General features: G+C 40.0%; 1 protein-coding gene across 1 annotated transcript; it reads right to left on the reverse strand.

Annotated features, from left to right (window-relative positions):
* Positions 1-1,516: 1,516 nt before the first annotated feature.
* On the reverse strand, positions 1,517-9,338 carry LOC140536670 (GRAM domain-containing protein 2B-like). The gene is made up of 14 exons (XM_072658613.1): positions 9,044-9,338; positions 8,190-8,342; positions 5,966-6,053; positions 5,716-5,785; positions 5,433-5,536; positions 5,244-5,339; positions 5,020-5,091; positions 4,837-4,917; positions 4,334-4,445; positions 3,633-3,737; positions 3,450-3,540; positions 3,185-3,289; positions 2,471-2,555; positions 1,517-1,920 (listed from the first exon to the last, which is right to left on the reverse strand). Exons 1-14 carry the CDS (start codon positions 9,148-9,150, stop codon positions 1,882-1,884), a joined length of 1,308 nt encoding a protein of 435 aa, XP_072514714.1. The 5' UTR covers positions 9,151-9,338; the 3' UTR covers positions 1,517-1,881.
* Between the last annotated feature and the right edge of the window lie 10,588 nt (positions 9,339-19,926).

Raw genomic sequence — 19,926 nt, forward strand, 5'->3', positions numbered from 1 at the left:
AACCACATGCCATACCATAGCAACTGCCTAGCAACCACCTAGAAACCTCAGTAGCCCATATAGCAACACTACATTAACCACTAAACAACTCCATTGCAAACACCTAGTTTTATTCTAGTGACCACATAGCAACAGCCTAGCAACTCTCTGGAAGTGAGAACCACTAAAGCTGTGTAACTTCTCTTTTTACATGTTTTATCAAATTAAACTACAAATGAATGTTTTCAGTTTTAATACAAATCCTTAGATTGTGAATAACCACAAAGATAGTGTCCCTATTGTCTAATGTGCAGTAATACAGAAGCACTACACCCTCTGAGAATTAAACATTAAAAGAATACTCTATGTGGACAAAAGTATTGAGACACCTGCTTATTCATGGTTTCTTCAGAAAGCAAGTGTATTAGTTTATCCTGCTGTTGTTGGAGTAACTGTCTCTACTGTCAAGAAAATGTATTCTACACTGTGGAGCATTGCTATGAGGACTGTTGGATGAGCACCACACCACCTCATCCCCAATTCCTCCAAAAAGTATAAGATGGAGCACCATCATTCCAGAGAACACCGTTCCTTTAGCCCACGCCTTGCATTAGGCATGGTGTCGAAAGGTTCATGTTTATCCAAGTCTTATTCTATTGGCAACACTTCTGAATCTAACAGTAATCTACAAATTATTGATCTTTTAATTTCTGCATCAGTAGAAATGTCCAATGGTACTTATTTTGAGTGGCTGCTCTTTGTTGTCCATGCACGTTTACTTCCAGCAGGGGAGCTGTCGCAAGCAGAACAGGGATTGCCTTTGTTTACAGCCATGATGTTGCTGGTTTCATCAAATCATCAAATATTATGGCTTCCAGTTTCTAAGCCGGTCAAGCAGGTGGAGAAACAGCAAGTGTCAGGGATACAGAAGATACCACAATCTCTGCATGTACTAATTAGCCTTTCTTTGGGATTAGAATAGAATAGACTGTAACCCTCTAGAGATGGTGGCTTTTGATGGGCTGAGTGTACAGCACAAAACAGGGTCAGACTCCTCTTGAGCTCTCCAGCAGTACAGCCAAATAAGCTTTTGCCAGTGAGGTTACGATCAAAACATTCAGTAATTACTGATGCATTATTGGCAATGATTTTGAGGATATTGATGAAAGTGTCAAAACACAGCCACTTTTGCGGTTTTGACATAATGTGAATCTGGCTGTTGTTCTTTGCACTATATTAAAATGTCATGATGAACAGACCAATAGAAATACTCAAATGACTTGGAATAAAATCTTTTACACTGAAAGTTGCAGGCAAGTAGACCTGTGGCCAGAACTAGACAGGAAAATGGCCAGTTATCCGTATAAACAGATCAGTAAAGTATAACTAACCAGAGCTCTCCATAACTTGGGGAAACTGAAATTCAGCAGTGGAAAATGCAAATACAGGTCACCAATGTGTTAAAATAACTGCACAGGGAGAAAGATGTGCAGTATTCATGTCATTAGTTACCAGTCACTCACATCACACACCAAAACACACTATAAATATTTTATTAGCAATTCTAAATTGTAACAAATGACCACAGGGAGCAGAATATACATATCTGACCTCTTAAATGTTAGAAATTTACAAAAAACAGAGTCCTTAGGACCCATTTATACCCATTTTCTCACTAGCTAGAAACTTTTCACTTCTACAGTACTAGTAATAAAGCTTATTTTTGTCCTTTCTCTAACTATCTTTCTTTATTCTTAATTCGTGTAAAAACCTGTTGTGTGGACCTGAGTAGAGAGAAAGTGTTGTACTATTGCACAGTTATGAATCCTCTTCAAGAATAAGGCCTTAAAGTGTTTGTTTGTTTGTTTTTTTTAATTGAAGATGCAGCTTCCACGCAGCCGGTCAGCTCTCTTCAAGCAGCTTCCGCAGGTTCCTCTGAATCTGAAAGAACAGTGATCCGATTTAAGTAAACAAATCTTACAGTAATAATTATACTGCAGTAAATTATTATACTATTGTAGGTGATCATCTTAAATTCTGGGTTAGGTTTTAAACTTTGGATTTTACACAGCAGTCACTGTTGGTTAATGCATAAAGCCAACCAAATGAAAGACTGAAAATGTACATTTCGAGTTTGAGTTTGTTTATTTGTGACTTTTTTCCTTAAATCTTACTGGTTAACTGTGGTGGGTGATCTCACTGACTCAATCAACACAATCTCAAGTGCTAATCAGCTTTCCGTTAGTGGATAAATGTACACTTGACAAGGAAAAGCCACTACTTTTCTTTTGCTCTCCCTCACCTATACACACACCCAACTGACAATGACAAACTGTGTGTGGGGTATTCTGCTTACCTTTGAAAGCAGGATTATTAAACAAAAAAAAAAAAAAACAAGTTCAACTTAGTCATTAGCATTAAATGATGCTGCTCCTCAACCGCTAAAGCTAATGTCAAACCAAGTCTAACCAGTTTTCGAAGTTTCACCCACCTTTTCTAATTTGAACAGGTTTGTGGACAGTTCTCCATAGATCTCTGCATTGATGTCTGCTTGAGCTCGATGGTGGATAGCATTCCTATAAGAGAGCATTTCGAACATGTTTCAATACAAATTTGAGGTGAAATAACATGGAACAATGGAAGGAAGTCTGTGCTCCGACCAGTCCATAAACATTTCTATATAGAGCATTAAACATGGAGATCAAAGTGTCCTGGATGTCAAGATCACCCTGAACCAAAACACCACGTTATGCTCAATTAAATAAACTTAGAAGTAGCTTGCTGTGCCTTTTCCGTACATTGTTTTAAGTTTAAACTGTTTGCACGTGTCTAGTTTCTTTTGAACGTACAGGAGGATGTGTGTGTGTATACACAATAACCTACAATCAAAACTGCAATAAATACATTTAATTTGATTGTTGTATTATTTGATTCAATTCATTTGATTCATTAGGTTTTCATTATTTGTTACTAAAACTGACTATTTTGTGATGTTATGATAATTCATCCACTGGTCTCATGTATTCATTTTTGTAGTGTATATATACGCAAAACATATATTTGTGTATATTTTTACTGTTTAACCAATTGACCTTTGACCTCTTCAAAATAATTCACAAACCTATAATAAATCATTAATATAATCCACAGTGACAGTCCTATTTCACAACAGTGGGTAAATCCTGAATTAACAAAGGTTACTCACTCATTATGTGAATAATCTCCCACCGAGCCCAACGAATTCAGCTTTTGCTCCAGAGCCAGGATCTTGAAAGCCATGTAACATGAGGACAAGACGAGAATACACACCCTGCAATGACACAATAGCTCCATTTAACTGTGCCTAAAACACCTTTCATATGGCAATAACATGACGGAAAAAATAGCCCACAACTTGTTATAACATGCAGGAGCAGCAGAGCAGGTCATTCATAAGCCTTCAATAAACGGTCCACAGTAACAACACTCACAAGAACAGATAGACGAGTAGAAGAGTGTTGAGAGACAGCGGCTGCAGAACCTTCGCTTGCTGATCAGCACCTGACACGGCCTTACCCGGACCTGAGGCAGGGAGGAGAGAATGGTGAATAATGGCTTAGAAACTATGGAATGATGGAAATTTCAGAGTGAAATTTCATCCCAAAATTAGATACCATTCAGAAGCTTTGTACTGGAGGCCTGCAGGTGTATGTCAGCATGGACTGCCATCTCTCCTGTCTTTATCACATCCAGGAAGTTCTCAGAGAGGGGAGAAAACTCTGATTTAAAGACAAGAGGGAATAGGGTGTTTATTATAAAATTCACAAATCACATTTAACTTGGCCTAGTTGAATAACAAGACAGAGCACAAACACTGTTGAGTCATCTTTCAAAAGCAAAAAAGCAAAAATCCTAAAAGCCTCTTAAATTTACATACACCCAGCCTACAAGCCTTTCAAGCTAGTCTAAAGAGACAAAAGGCTAACACTAGCTGACTGGGTGAAGCCCTGTTTGGACAAGGGCCAACCAGAGGAGGTGCTGCTGCAGGTATCCATGTGGTGAGCCACAATGGTGGGTAGAGCCATGGGAGAGGCCACTGAATGAAGCATATGGTAGGCTAAAGGCTACCCTACCAGACCCTACTACAATCAGCTACCTAACCACACACTGAGACTGCAACATGTTATCTGGTAAGAGGCTGGAATAATGCAACAATGTTAAGCCAAGCTAGACTAGGTCACTACTGTGGGCCATCATGGTGAATCTAAACCAGCCTTTTTCACCATAACCAAAGTCAACATCTTACTATTTATACACCAAATAAATGTTCAGTGTGTGTTGCAAGCACACATGAGGTGAGAACACACACACACACCTGTCATCTTGTCATAGTCTGGTGTTTGAGAGCCGGAGCTGCTGCTCTCCAGCATATCCTGTCTCCTCTGACGCACCACTCCATCAAGATCTGAGAAATCGGCTGAAAAGTCCTGCACATACAGACAAATCTGGTCATGTCCTGAGGCTGCATGAGATGCACAAAACTAATCAGTGCTCACAGCAATGAAATCATGATTGTTAGATGTTTTGACTTTCTTGGAAAGGCCAATACTGCAACAACGATTAACACACGTGTACATTATATACATTTCCAAATGGCTCTCAAAAGGTCAAAAGCAAAGAACAATGGTCCTCATGTTCACACCGTACATAGCACATACCATGAGATTACACTAGGTTAACAGGGATCACTGGACTCCCACATATGGTACAACACAGTTACACTCTAAAGGAACAGATACAGCACTGTTCTTGTAGTCAATATATGGGTTGGATAGAAAGCTGAGCATGTACGCTGGCAACAGGCGACGCTGTACTAACCAATGGAAGTGATGACGGACAGTCCCCTCTAAAGCTGTTCTCTGCCGATGATGTGATTGGGGTGCTTCCTGTATTGTCCCTCTGAAATGAATAGAAGTGGTGTGGGTGTTGGTTTGCAGGCTGACCTAGAGAATGACTTTGCCTTAGAAATCTTACAACTGGCTTGCAATGCCATGTACTTACATCTAAATGACTGCAGACTGATATTAGGAACTTGTATGTGGTGTCCCGAGACAGGAAGGATACAAACACGTGCTGAAGAACAAACAGAAACAAAATGCATTATCATTAAGATGCCATATGAGGGCAGACTGTTCGTAATTTTAATATTTAATAAGTAATAAACATAAATGGACACCATATATAGAGCAATATTCTAAAAGTATGAGCTCACACAGTACACTTACCCTCTCATTTGTTGTAGTGATAACAAGTGCATTTGGCACCAGAATGGCGGTTTTTGTCTTCTTTATATGAGTGACAGAGAGAACCGGGATAACAATCTGAGGCAGGAAAACAAACGTTAATTCTGAAATCTTTCCAATACTTTAAACCTCAGTTACTGGAACAGATGTGTATTTACTGTAGATTTATACCTTGGTATCTCTGCCAAACACTTTGGAATGGAAACAAATCCAGTTATCAGAGACAAAAAGCCTTCCCTGATAAAGAATGTCTTTCTGTAGAGCACAGGTGTAACCTGAGGACAGACAGGAGCCATTAGATAAGAAGAGAGATTCCTTTGACCCCAGATATCAATTCACTGATATGACTCCACTGGAATTCTTTACACACACACACGTTGTTTGACTGAAGAGTTAATAAAACAGTCAGAATAGGCAAGTTAAACATCCCCGTAAGAATAATAAATCCACTTACTTTGTTTGAGTATCTCATCCTTACTTATTTCTTTGAAGAGCTTATGATACTGGGCATTTGCTTTGGAAAACTAAAAAAAAAACAAAAAACAAAAAAAAAAAAACAATGAGAGAACGTTAAGCCTTTTTACAAACCAACTCCATCTGTCGCTTATAGAGGACAACAAGAAAATATGAAAAAGAATTTCTGGTTTTAGCATACAAATATGATTTAAGACTTTACGAGATCAATCCAGCTTGTGTGTTCTTACCTGGCTGTACCTAGCTGACTTCCTCTCCAGCTTTGACTCACAGTCTGTTGGGCTCTGTGAAAGCGAGGCCTGGTCGACTGGTTTAAACCTTTACAAATTAAGAAAATAGTAAATAGTATAACAATCCCCTTTAAATGTATTTACAGGATTAGGGTTCACTTTTAGTTCTCAGAGCTAGTCTTCCATATACCAGCAATTAATGACAGACCTTGGTTGGTATGTTGGCTAGCGCATTTAGCAGGAAAGCAACCTTTACCATAACACACTAAAACTGTATGTATCTAATAACATATTGGATCAGTGTAGGTGAGCGTGATTTGTTTACAAAAAAAACATCCTTTTTAAAACTGCAACCTGTTAAAATGAATTAGGGCTGTTTTAGACCATAAATCTGCAAGTTTATATGTGGTTACAAAATTGTATATATTATAAAAAGCAAAAACTAAACAGGTTTGGTTTAAACAAACCTCTTAGCATCGGAGACGCTGCTACAAGCATATCATACTTAATTATAATGCTCTGTGGTACAATCATGACATGGACACTGACGTTGGATGATATCACCAAACACCAACAGCTTCTATTATCATGACAGACATTGTGCTCGCACATTTATTCCATGTGTCAAATATATTTCCAGGCAGAGATACTCCCTCAACATTAGCTACCACACAGAAGAATCAGCTGCTGTTTATACACAGAACCTTCTTAACTAGCTTTAGATTACATCTTCAGATCAGGCCTACAGAGTATTCCTGGAGCAGATAACAGTTAAGAGCCTGAGCAGCAGAAGAACTGAATCCTCAGAAGTTCAATATGGTCCCTCTGATTTATTCTTCTTACCAAATAAAGCTGCCCTAACCGCTCAGCTAAAACAAAGCCAAAGATCAGACTCCAGTCAAGGCTACAGGTGAGCATCAATGGCAGTGTGTACTATAAACAAACCGACAGACTGACACACATGCACACTGTTTCATAAATGTGTGTTTGAACAGCAGCAAGGTTTGCAAACACCCTGCTGACGCAGGCAGGTGTAGACTGTGTTTAATGAGACGAGCCACCATCCATACATTAAATGACAGCCTCAGCCGTTTGACTGGTACACAGGGGACGGTGGTATGCTGTGTTTTTCTTCAGTAGATTGTGGGTAGTGTTAATGTTTCTGGAACACTGATCAAATGCGTACATCATACAAACAACAGATTTTGACCAATTATAGGATTATTATGGGCAGTGTGACAATACTTCAAGACATAAATAGTATGTCTGTGTTTATTTTTTCTGACAAGTTGAAATATGAATGAACAGTTTTGCACTAAAGCTAATAATGAGTGATGTGCTCTCTGTAATTAAAACACTTAGTTGGTTAGTGGCCCAGAAGTATCAACAATATCCATGATCTGCTAAAAACTGCATAGTGACACAGTGATGTGATTTATCACAACAACAACTGATACTGCTCCTCTAAATACCCACATAAACCACAGACATACTTAACATCAGTAGCAGTTACTAAAAAGCTAAGCTAGCTGGTCTTACTTTACTCATTTAATCAGGCCTTTAAATGAAACCACTGCATTCATAGTTTCATAGTCAAATGTGGGAATACTGGAGCATCTCAAAACTAATTCAAAAGGGTTAAACTTCATATATGTGCCTTCTTGTAAGCCCTTTTTGTGTTGATACTGTTTCATTAGTAATTCAAAACTCAAAAATACACAAAAATAAACATTTGAATAATTTGAGATATTGGATATCTGAAATTATGGTAATTTTTTTGCATGATATTTGAATTTTGTGAGATGCACTTGTACTACATTTGGGCTCGGAAATGTCTTCAGGTATCATGACACTACCTTTTTGGCCAGGTTACCCAACAAACTGTAGCAAAAAATGAATTTTAATAATAATAATAATAATAATAATAACAATAATAATTTTTACTGGTATAAAAACTGCCTTTGGTTGTTGACATTGTATACAATTTGAACACAGCTGATGTGTTTGGTTGGTATCTGAAGCTTTGTTAATTTTACACTGGAGCTACAAAACTAAATGAGCTAATAACTGATGACAGGTCAGGGTTTAAAATACTGCTATTATAGATCTAATATTATTAAACTGAAAATTGATCCCAAGGTCAGAACTTTTCACAGTACACTGTGAACAATTCATGTCCGATACTTATGTCCAACCCATGTCCACCACAACACACCACTCTCACCTCATCAGAGCTGTCTTCCTCCTGCTCTCCGAGAGGTCAGACTCGGTGTCCACGGACAGCTGGGACTCGAACCCTGACTTCCCACCTCTTCTCTGCCTCTCCTCTCCATTCTCAGCCTCAGGACTGTGAATGTTTGGCAGCTCCACAGCAAACCTATAAATCAGATTGTCAGACTTATAGATACTTGGAAATGCAATCAGACACCTATTTTAACACAGTAACGTCCACACGTTTCATCTGCCTTCCAGCTTTTGTTGGAGGCGACTTTGATAAGTGAGGAATTCCTGCGAGGACAACTCATCAAAGCTGAGCGACGCATTTGTTAAGAAAAGCAGATGCAAATGTGGTGGGACAAGGTCGAGCAACGAAAGCGCAGAGGAGACGAACACTTCTGCTAGTGAACTTAAATGACATGGCGTGGGTGACCTGGAGGAAATGCTAGACAGCTACATAGTGAGTAAATAGGAGGACAGTGCTAAAGTACCGACGACCTTGGTGATAGTCTAACGTGAGCGTAGCGGCCCATAAACGTCCCACACCATAAAAGGCTGTACTTTTTTTAATGGCAGTCAGCTGGGAAAATAACCCACAGTACACAGTGCTTTTAGGACCTTTACTGGCAGTCTGAGGGGTCAGAAAGTTTTGTTAATTGGCACACTGAGCCGCACACCCTGTAAACAGCCGGTTCTCGACGGCTTCACGACTTAGGGCACTAAACGGTCTCTGTGACAATGAGCTTCGCCAAGTACCGCAGAGCTAGCGCTCCCCTACCAGGTTAGCCTGGTGAGCTAACACGGCCTTTCCACGGCAGCGCTGCAGCTGGAGAACCGATGCAAACATGCAGGGGAACTTACTTGTTTTGGGTTCGTGAGTCTTTTCTGTCAGTCCTGATGGGCTTCACTGGTTCTGGGGATGAGAACGGAGTCTGGGCTCGGTCTGCCTGGTCGATCATCAGCACCATTTTCGCAAGGGACTGCAAAAGCTCTCGCCTCCCCCCCAGAGCCCAGAGTCTCCTCCGAGAAGTTTAGCCGAACTCCGGTGAGGTCCTCCAAGGGGTTAAAATTTGGGAAGGAGGTCCTATCCAGGAGAGAACGGGAAATGTCGCCCTCTTCTTTCGCAATTGGGAAAGTCCTTAATTTCGAGGCCCGTTTGACAAGTTGGGAAGCGGCTGTGCTCCAATATGCGCACTGTTGCCTGTCCAGGCGTTCTCCAATCCAGTCCAGAGCTCTCCAGTGCTCTCTACTTTCCTGACCACCAGCTGCTAATGGTTGTAGTTACAAGCTATATATGCATGCCTAACTAAGGGGGCGTGTCCCAAATTCACACATCGTTCATGAACTACGTGCCATTAAGCCGTTTTCTAATGTAGACTGTATAGCCATGTTGTACTTCTTAAATGGTCATCAATAAACAGTGTTTTTTTTTTTTATAGTTTATCTGTGCATCCCATCTAACAGTGACTGAATTTTCAGATAAATGATGTGATATCACTTTTACACAAAGTTGATAAAGATACTGATATCTTTAGCTGGTGCAAAGTGGACCAAAAGGTGGCCTTTGTAAGCTATAGGTTGTTTGCCACATGTTTGCTAATGAAGTCAAGATAGCCTACAGGTATCACCGGCGTCCAGACGGGTTAAGCGCCCAATATACCAATAAAACTAATCCCCTTTATCACATAATCACAGTCTGGAGCGTAATGTTAATTCCAGTCTCAACTAGCACATAGAATTATTATTATTTATTATTATTATTATATTATTATTTCCTTGCATTGCACTTTAAACCTGTAAACTTTTGATTCCCAACATCTGGAAAAAAAAGTTTTTTTGATTCTCTCTATATATTATTTCTTATTTAGTTAATCTTTACTTTTCTCATCATGTCTTCTATCTTGTGTTTCATATGATGAGACGGTTATCAAGGCATTTCACGGCATTGTACTCTGTCTGACTACGTATGTGACCTACAACCTGATTTCACTGGAACTGTATGAAGTGCCAGTCATGTTATAGTGCTCAAATTGTCAGCAATACATAAATACACCAGAAAAACCTCATTCAGCAGTGACTGAATCTCCAGCCAAAATGTGTGCCATCATTTGAAATAGAAAGTATATTTACTTATGATCTCTTTAACTGTTAAAATGTGTGACATAATGGTGGCCTTTGCAAGCAGACTATAGGTTGTTTGCCATGTGTTGTTTGCTAATGAAGTCAAGATAGTCTACAGGTATCACCGTCCCAATACACCATTACATCTAGTCCCCTTTATTACATGGTCATTGTAAATGATTTTGTGTGGAAAATGAGGTTAATTTGTGGCTCAGCTCGCGCCTCGCATTGTCCCCTGTGGTGCTAATTGTTCTAGTTAGAAGGCAAGTCTGCACACTGAAGCTTAGTCAATATCCTTAGTCAAGTGGCCTGTTTTTCCTCTCAGTATTTTGGGGAACATAGTAAACCACTTCTTGTTCCTTGTGGAAGTTTAAATAGGCCTACCACTACAAACAGCCAACGACTTCTCACCTCAAACTGGCTAGCTGCTTTAATTCACACGTCTCATGTTCATTAACAGGGTAATAAGAAAAGTTAGCAGACAGTTGACATAACATTAGCATATTTTTCTATCCCTGCATCCTGCCCTAAATAATCTTTCAAACTAGCGAATTATTTTTCTAAGCTAAATTATCTCACATAATTGTAATCATGTGTCTTTGGTTACCAACGTCTGATAAAATCGCTCCGCTACTGGGTTAAACATGGTGATTTATTACAATTTCATTACATTATATTTATTTCTGTTCTTGGTGCACACTTCAGCCATGACCTCTTAATGCTTTTCGAGTATAACACATTTTAACCTCTGCACCTTTAATAAGCCCACTCGTTTTTACAAGTTAGAATAAAGAAGTGTGAGGAATAATGGCCTAAACAATGATTAGAAAAACTAAGCATCAGGGATTTCAGACACAATGAGAAGATGCCATTGTAGTGCGTTTTCCTTTTGTTAGGTGGAGTGCATTAACATTCCAGATGAGGCCTAACACTCTGGTCTAAATCTGCGTTAATGAACCTGTAAACGGCTTTGAAAATCTCAGGCTTGAATCCACACCTCCATGTTTGCCTGGGAATTTGCCTGGGCGACTTTCCTTGGTTGGTTTACACACAGGCATGCCTGTGGAATCAACAAATACCATCAAATGGAGAAATTCTGCAGTTCAAGTAAAACTTTGTAACTTTTTTATGCATTGTTTAAGATTTGAACATGTTATTCACTCTTAACTGATCTTATCTTATAACTGATCTTATCTTATAATAAACGGTCAAGTAGAAAATGTAGGATAAAGTTAATGTTCTTTTTTTTTGCCTTTTCCTATAATAAAAATATATACATATTGTATGTACATGTATGCACGTATAATCATATTTTTTAGCCCTAATTTTAATTACTTCTATATCTGTTTTCCTCATTATTCTCAATTTTCTCATGTGCTACCAGCTGTTATCCAGCAGAGGACGCCAGAGATTAAGCTGTAGCCCCTCACTCGCCATTGATGAACTGATCAGGCCCTGAGCCGGGGGATCTTAAACTCTGTCCTGGGGACCCTGTTTTCTCACATTTATGTGTTTTCTCTATTTCTCTATTTAGTTAATGAGTTGAATAAGATGTCATAGATAAGGGAAAGCACAAAAAAAGGGTGGGATAGTAAAGTGTCTCCTGGATTGGGACTGGAAACCCCATACTCTAGGCCTTTCAGACTTAAGAGCTTTAGAGATGATATCTTGAGCAACCACACATATTTTGACTTGAGGTCAAACAGGACTTGGAAACAGTGACCGAATGTGGGCACATTGATGTACGAATGTGTGTAAACTGGACGTAACAATGTAACACCATCGTTTTTGAAAGGCCAGGCAGGGAGAGGAGACCTAAGTGAATTGCATAAACCCTGTACAGGGTTCATCTGCTTAACTGTTTCCAGCTGAACCCGGTTTGTGTCTTGTCTCAGAACATGCAAACAGCTGAGGAATATTTGCAGAACCCCCATGCAACGTTAGCTTTTCAATCCTAATTACTGTTTCATCTCACACAGCCTCTGGCGGAGGTGTCGCTGTTGCCAGCGTACATTGTGAAACGGGCCTGTGAAAGTGTGAAAGAGAAGGAAAGTAAAGGGAGAAGAAAAGTCCTGTCAGAGTTCATTATGTATCCAGGGAACAATGCTGAAAGTGGCAATGCAAGCTGCACTGCGCCGAGCTGCCATTAATCATGGCTGACAAGGAACCAGGGTTAAAGGTGGGAGAGCTGCCAGTGCCTCTGATAGTGATTATAGTGTAGAGCGAGAGAGAGAGAAAGAGAGAGAGAGAGAGAGAGAGAGAGAGAAAGAGAGAGAGAGAGAGAGAGAGAGAGAGAGAGAGAGAGAGAGAAGAATGGAAACACTTCCAGCAACTCAGAACTCTTTCGTATAGCAAAAGCTACAGACTGACGTTCCCATAATAAGGCCATGTCCTAACCCTAGGATTACAAAAAATCTACACGAGCGCAGGCGAATGACAGCGAAATGTGACTTCTTGTGCAGCAGCTGTTTTGATCCCCTTTCTCCGAATGAAAAGGAGACGTGGAGCGCGGTGTGTGGAAACACAACTGGTCCTCATAACCCGAGTACTCCAAACAATGCTGTAGAGCCCAAAATCCACTTAAATATAGAGGTGACGAAAGGTGTCGCAGTAAAAGAACCATCCTCTGACTAAAATGTTCTTTAATGGCTTTTATGTTCTTTAATGACTTATGATGGCAAATCATTCACTATATGGACAAAAGTATTGGGACACCTGCTCCTTCATTGTTTCTTCTAAAATCAAGGGTATTGATCCTGCTTTTATTGGAGTAAGGGAACTAGGGAACATTTCTACTAGATTTTGGAGCATTTCTGTGAGGATTTGAGTGCATTCAGCGACAAGAGCGTTAAATGAAGTCAGGATGTTTGATGATCACCAACCCAACTCCCCATCTCATCCCAAAAGTACTGGATGTATTTTCTTTCACTAGAACAAGCCAGGATCCATTCAGGAACTCTTATTTTGAAGAATGCACATCAGCACTTCACGCACTCTTCTTGCAAACCAAGATGCCATCAGGAATTATTGTTTCTGAAAGTATCCTCGCCTCTTTTTTCAAGAACCTTTGTGTAGATGCTTCTTTAAAGAACCTGTAAAAGAGATGTGCGACTACGAAGTACCTTCACATGATGTAGGGGTTTTATTGCAATTTAAAATCTTTTCAAAAACAACAACAACAACATATGAACCATGTAGGAATGTATGAAATGTAGAAATCTTAAGAAGCTCTACAGATCAACCGATAAAAGGCAAGTGGGCCGGCCACTTTGACAAGGGCCAAATCGCAATGGCTAGATGTCTTGGCCAGAGCATCTCTAAAACCACAGGCAGGTCTTGAGGGGTGTTCCCGGCATACAGTGGTCAGTACCTACCAAAAGTGGTCAGGGTGACATGGGCAACTAAGGCTCATCGAAGCGATCCATGGAGGCCCCACCTCACAACTTGCTGGACCTAAAGGATCTGCTGCTAACGTCTTGATACCAGATACCACAGAACACCTTCAGAGGTGTGGTGGAGTCCATGCCTAGAATGCTCAGATCTGTTGTGGTGGTACAAGGGGGACCTACTCAAAATTAGGTGGTACTATTGTTATGGCTGATAAGTGTAGATGAGATGTGAATGAAAAGCTTGAGATGGAATAGACTAGACACCAATTAAAGATCTTGTCTAGACCCATTTATCCAAACCAGGTGCTTTTGGGAAGCTTTATTTTGTGAAGAGGGTATATTGCTACCTCTGAGGTCCTACAGTGTATAAAGTGAACAGGAGGCCCAATAAACTCCACAGGCTTCCCACTTCCCAAGTCATCACAAATTCTATCTTGTTCTATGAGTTTCGGAGTCTGTTCAGATGGTCTGGGTGCAATCCTGGTTTGCTCCTTTCTTCATGATGAAGTACTCGGGCTTATGTATGACACCCAGAGCACCTGAGAGCTCCATATTCTCAGAGTCTATCTCTATTTGTCTGCGGCTCGGCAGCTCCCTCCTCGCTTCAGCTTCAGCGTTGGCCTCCTCTGAGGAAAACAGAGAGCAGACTAAGAGAGAAAGAGAGCGAGCGAGAGAGAAAAACAGAGAGAGAGCATAATGGACTCGTGACTGGAGGAGATTGAGGCGCTGTTAAGTGCTCGGCTTGAAAGCATGTCTGGCCTCATTAGCTGTCAGTTGTAACAATACTGAACTGGCAGCGAAGACAGGTTGGAGTCTTGTGGCCATAAATCACGGGCCGACAGCCCTCTGACAGGCTGGGAACCAGCGCACATGCATGCGGGTGCCTTTTCCGTTCCCTCTCGCTCAGCACATCTGAAGCAAACACACACACACACACATACACACACACACACACACGTGTGCGCACACACGCTAGCCCAAAACAAGTCATCAAAGAGCCAGCAGCTCCCTTCAGCTGGGGCTCGAGCTCCTTTCTAGATTACAGGCCGCTGGTTTCAGAGCAAGGTTTGTAGTGAAGGATTGGAAAAGCTGGGTTTTGGGATCTAATGGTTGAAGGACGGGAGTACATGCGGCCTAAAGGGCGGGCATGGGGCCTGTTGTTTTTACAGAAAGAGATATCGTTCCTAACTTTGATGTATGCTAATGTAACAGGATGTTTGGACCATTTCTACTCGTCCATCATTAATGTCAACCAACATAATAAAAATGATAGCTGATGCCAAATAGTGAAAAAAGTGTAGTTATGTTCGGATATGAAAGTATTGAGGCTACTTTATCTTTTTAGATGGTTTACAGAACATGTTTTGCAGAACTGATCAATACACTTATTTTGGAGAGATTAGGAATGTTTTGAGAAGATCAATGTGGGAAAATTTTAAAAGATTTGGAAAGCTTTTACTTCTTATCTCAAAGGAGATTGTAGTCCTAATCAGATTATTTATCTGCAGCTACTTAAGGCATGGGTGTTTGGAAGGTGATGTTTATTTTTGTATATCGTTGCTCTAAAATGGCAAATTTAAATTAAAAGAGAAAAAATAAAAGTGAATGTAGTGACATTTTATTTAGTCATTTCTTAGACAGTTTCTAGAAAGAAGAAATGAAGAGAATGAAGAAAATGAAACTTCTAACTTTTTTATTTAATGCAAGATCAAGTGAAGGACATTCATGCACTGAAATGCTTGTGGTGGGGCTCAGGCAGGACTGCAACTTACCGCAAGACAGCACTAAATATTCAGGATGTCCCGAATAAAGGAGTTGAGAGTCTGCAGTGTGGAGCTATTTTATAGTGGAACATAAAAACAGACCATAATATCTGAAACTTCACTGAAACGCTCTGTTTTACCAGCAGGAGAACCACTTACCTTTCTTTTTTTTTTAAACCAGTGCAACCAGAGGAGCGTGCTTAGAACTGAGTGGAGGGTCACGCTAATGCTAATACACACACTATCGAAACTTAAATCACAGCACTTCATTTATCCCACTATAAACCAGTATAGATCTGTAGACCAACAACAACAGATATTGGTCCAGAGTGTGTAACTCTACACACACACACATACAAAGTGATTAGACTGCAGTATTGTAAGGGACCTGGGAGCTGGTCAATGAGGAGAGTCAGACTGGATAATAAGATATTAAACACACTATAAAACTATAAAACTTTGTGCGAATAATAGAGTGGTCACCTTACTGACTTGTGTTTAGTAGTGTCTAAACCTAGAGGTATCTTTGAATTTTTAGCCTATTCAAACTAGCTGAGGTTATTCTTGGGTAAACAGTGAAGCACTTTTGTAAGTCCCTCTGGATAAGTGCCTTAAATGAAAATGTAAATAAAACTATACGTCTCTACTAAACTAAATCCTTCAGTCCAGAACGTCTCATTATAGAAACTGATCCTAAAGATAAAAGGGTTTTACTACAGTATTAATCAGCAGCTTATCTTATCAAAACTGTGTGTCTGTATATCTTTAACAAAGACAAAAATCGCATGAATATCGGATGATACACAGCATTAAGACACTCAGATCGGTTCAGAGGGCAATATAACCTGATCAGGGCATCCCTACTAAAAAAAACAAACTTTCTATCCTAATAAACACAAAACATGTAGAAACAGAGTCCGTAAAGAATGGTTTCTGTAACTGTGATGTTCAAATATGAATCATATTCTTCATTACTGAGGAATTTTGCTAAAAAACTAATTAGGCTAGACTACAAATGTCAGCTCCAGACAATGGACACAATGCCATTCGATGATAAAATAAAATCTCTATACTGAAAATGTATCAGAAAACATGATGTTATTCTATTATGTTATATTATGAGTTTTCCTCTTGCCTTCATGTTTTACTATGTAAGCTGGAGAATATGGTCAGTCTTATTTTACATTAATTGCTGTATGTAGCCTATTGCATATTACAGATGTTGGCTTCACCCCTCCAACCTCCCTCCCCTCCCAGAACAAATCAGCACCCCTGACAGTGCTCTAGAGAGTAATGGAAACTTTACAATATGGCTTCAATATAAAACACTTCTCCGTAACAATACTGGAAAACCTAAAAGTTGTGGTGATTGCTTGATTGGTTGAACGGTTCCGTTAAATGGCTGTATCTGCATGGAAGGGCATAAGTAGGCCTATATTCACTGTGTGTGCACACTCACCCACACACACACATACACACACTGTCTTGCTGGGAGCACTAAGGGCTTTCATGTCATGTCAGTCTGCCTGTGTCCATTAGGTTGACAGGCAGTAGTGCAGTGTGACTGGTGAGGAGAGTGTATGTGGGAGGGTGGGGGTGAGTGTTTTTGGGGGGGAGGTTAAGGGGGAGAAAGAGCAGGGCCTCAGGGTCATTAATCACGGCCTCTGACATGTGCAGGCAGGGGCCACGGCCCCCCTGTGCATACAGCTGGGCTCCACTGCTGGCATGGTAGATGGATATCCCACGAGCTTCTGTTGCCCTTGCTTTCCTTCTTTTTAGCTCATTCTTTTAATGACCATTCCTGCTTTCATTCAATCGTCCATCCATCTCCATCAACTGTCTGTCCAATCTATGACACCTTCCATCTAGTCATCCATCTATCCATCCAAACATCTCAAACCACCTCAAATCACGTTTTTGTCCTTTACCCTTAAAAATAAAAGGCCCCAAAAAGAGTTCATTGGAGTGATGCCCTGCAAGAACGACTATTTCCCCCCTGAAGAAGCTTTCAGTGGACGGTTTATTAAAGAACTGTTTTTGGAAATGAGATGTGCGAATGTGAAGACCCTTTAAAATTCCATAGAACCATACAATACATCCAAACCCATTCAGGAACGTTGATCTTCAAGAGCGTTCCTTAGCACTTAACTTTGTTTTTTTCGCAAACAACTAAGACTGATAAAGTATTTCTTTCCTCAAGTTTCTTCATTTCAGGGACACTTTAGGGAAACTGCGCAACCACTGCCATTCTAGGCCTCTCTCCATCTCTTTCTCCTGCCATTTATCTTCTTTTATTTCCTCGCTTGTCTTCCACATGTAACTTCTTCCAGATGAGCTCTGCCCGATTCCCTCTTTGCCTCCAGATTTACAGGCGCTGGGGATTGGTTTTGAGCTGGAAGCTTCGGAGAGTTCTTTGTGTTCCGAGCGAGTTCTGGAGAGTCAGGATGAGAAATAAAAAATAGGCTGCGAGTCCTGGGAGGATTTGAAAAAGCCCGTCTCGGAGTAGCAGGTCCTCAATTGTCAAGTGAAATATGGCTGCTGCTCTTCTCCACACAAGATAATAAATCTTCTTGCTTGGTGTCCTTACTTAGCTCTGGAGATGTTGGTCTCTCTGTTTCCTGTCAGGAAAAAGATGCCTTATTTTCATCCAAACGACCATATCCAACTTTCATTAGTATGTGGAGCCACCAAAACGGCTTCTTTCTCTGAGGGGAATGACTTTATATCTGACAAACAACAGTGCGGTTGTTCTGAAGTGTTCTGCTTTATGGAATATAAGTGACTCATCACTTAGCGGCGGTAATTAGCACTCTATATCATTCCTTGTGGAGTGGGTTAACAAGAAGGAATGCAGGGGTTTCGGAGAAAAGCCTTTGAACTGCAACTGCAGCAAATGTGAGGATAATTCTTGTTTCTTTGCCTGCTGCTATTTTTCCCCGGCTTCGTACAAAGCTCCCTACTGCAAGGTTTTCCACAGCCTGATTGAACCAGACACCTTCATTTGTAGAGGCTATGAGGTCAAAAGGCTGGAGCAACCTGAGTGAAAGACGGAAAAGGAGGTGATGTAAGATTTTCACTGAGGGTTAAAGTGTGTGTCATAGCAATTAACCCACTCCATTAGTATCGGTATGTGTTTAGAATGAACTTACATTTTGCTGCAGGTCAGTGAAAAACATGCATTTCTATTTTTGTCTGTTTTTAGTTTTCTCCATGGTTTGAAACCTGTAGCTGTTCTATATACTGTGTAAATGAATAGACCAATATAAATGCTCTAAATTACTTGGAATAAACACATAAACACATTTTATACTGACTTCCATTCAAAATTAAGAACACATTTGCCTTCTCCTGTAAAGTCACCCTTTTGGAGATATGTGTACAGTAGATTATGCACCTTAAAATAAACAATAAACTGGAAACACCAACCCTTTAGCAGTGACTGCCATTTTAAATGCTGTACTGAAGCTGTTAGCATGTTTAGGAAAAACATTAATGCTTATGGAAACCCTAATAATGCCTAAAATAAATTTGTAGCAACATAGAGGGTAGGAATAGGAACGTATAGAAATAGTTTGGCAAAAGATCAAACTAACATGATTCATTCCCCGCTAGCAGAGAGCGTTATAGGAACGTTCAGCAATGTATTTTTGGAGGTTCTTGGAAGATTAGTTTGTAACGTTACAGAAATAATGTTCCAGTAACAGTCTGAAAATGTCGAAGTGACGTAATTATGGTTTACATCACAACGTTGTTAGAACGTTTCTTACACCACTAACATCTGAAGTAACTTTACAAACACTAATAAAACAATAAACATAATAAATAAAAAACAATACAGTAAAAACATTGACAAAACTAATACATAATCACACTGATAAATAATATTTTATAAATTTGTTATAATACGTTTTTCAAACTTGTTTTCTGAATTGACACTGATTTTAAACATTTAAATGATGAACTTGCATGACTTTTTGAAATATGGCTACAAATGTAAAAAATCAATTGTGAAAAGAAATCGCAGATTAAATGTTTTCAGAACCAAAATCATAACATTCAGAACGTTCACCTAACGTTTTACTAACCAGAAGCAGGGTTACTTACCCCAGATGCTGCTTTAGTTTAGAACATGTGATGCTAAGCTACTATGTTTATGTTGTATTAGTGCCAACTAATGCCTTCATGTAGTGATTAAAAAGACGTCTACATTAAAGGAATGTGACTTCGGTCGGGGGTGTGTGTGTGTGTGTGGGGGGGGGGGAACATTTACAGTCTCGGAATTGTTTGGCCTTCGAATTTTCCTTCTATGGTGGGCTTAATTCAATAAGCTTTACTCTGAATTGTCTGGTTCACAGAAAGCCCTGTGACAGCTCAGTCAAAAGCCAGATAGCACAGCATAGCTTAGTTTTTAGCACTGTAACAATTCTTACCAGATAATGCTGCTATCCTGTCTAGCAGTGTGAATAGTAAG

This window comes from Salminus brasiliensis, chromosome 16 (assembly GCF_030463535.1).
Source record: "Salminus brasiliensis chromosome 16, fSalBra1.hap2, whole genome shotgun sequence".
In the NCBI taxonomy this organism is placed as follows: domain Eukaryota; kingdom Metazoa; phylum Chordata; class Actinopteri; order Characiformes; family Bryconidae; genus Salminus; species Salminus brasiliensis.

Excerpts from the sequence above, each read along its gene's own strand:
- LOC140536670 (XM_072658613.1), bottom strand. The coding sequence starts at position 9,150 with ATGGTGCTGATGATCGACCAGGCAGACCGAGCCCAGACTCCGTTCTCA. Across the intron at positions 5,092-5,243 it reads TCACTACAACAAATGAGAGG|CACGTGTTTGTATCCTTCCT; the intron begins GTAAGTGTACTG and ends TTTGTTCTTCAG. Across the intron at positions 4,918-5,019 it reads CAGTCTGCAGTCATTTAGAT|AGGGACAATACAGGAAGCAC; the intron begins GTAAGTACATGG and ends TATTCATTTCAG.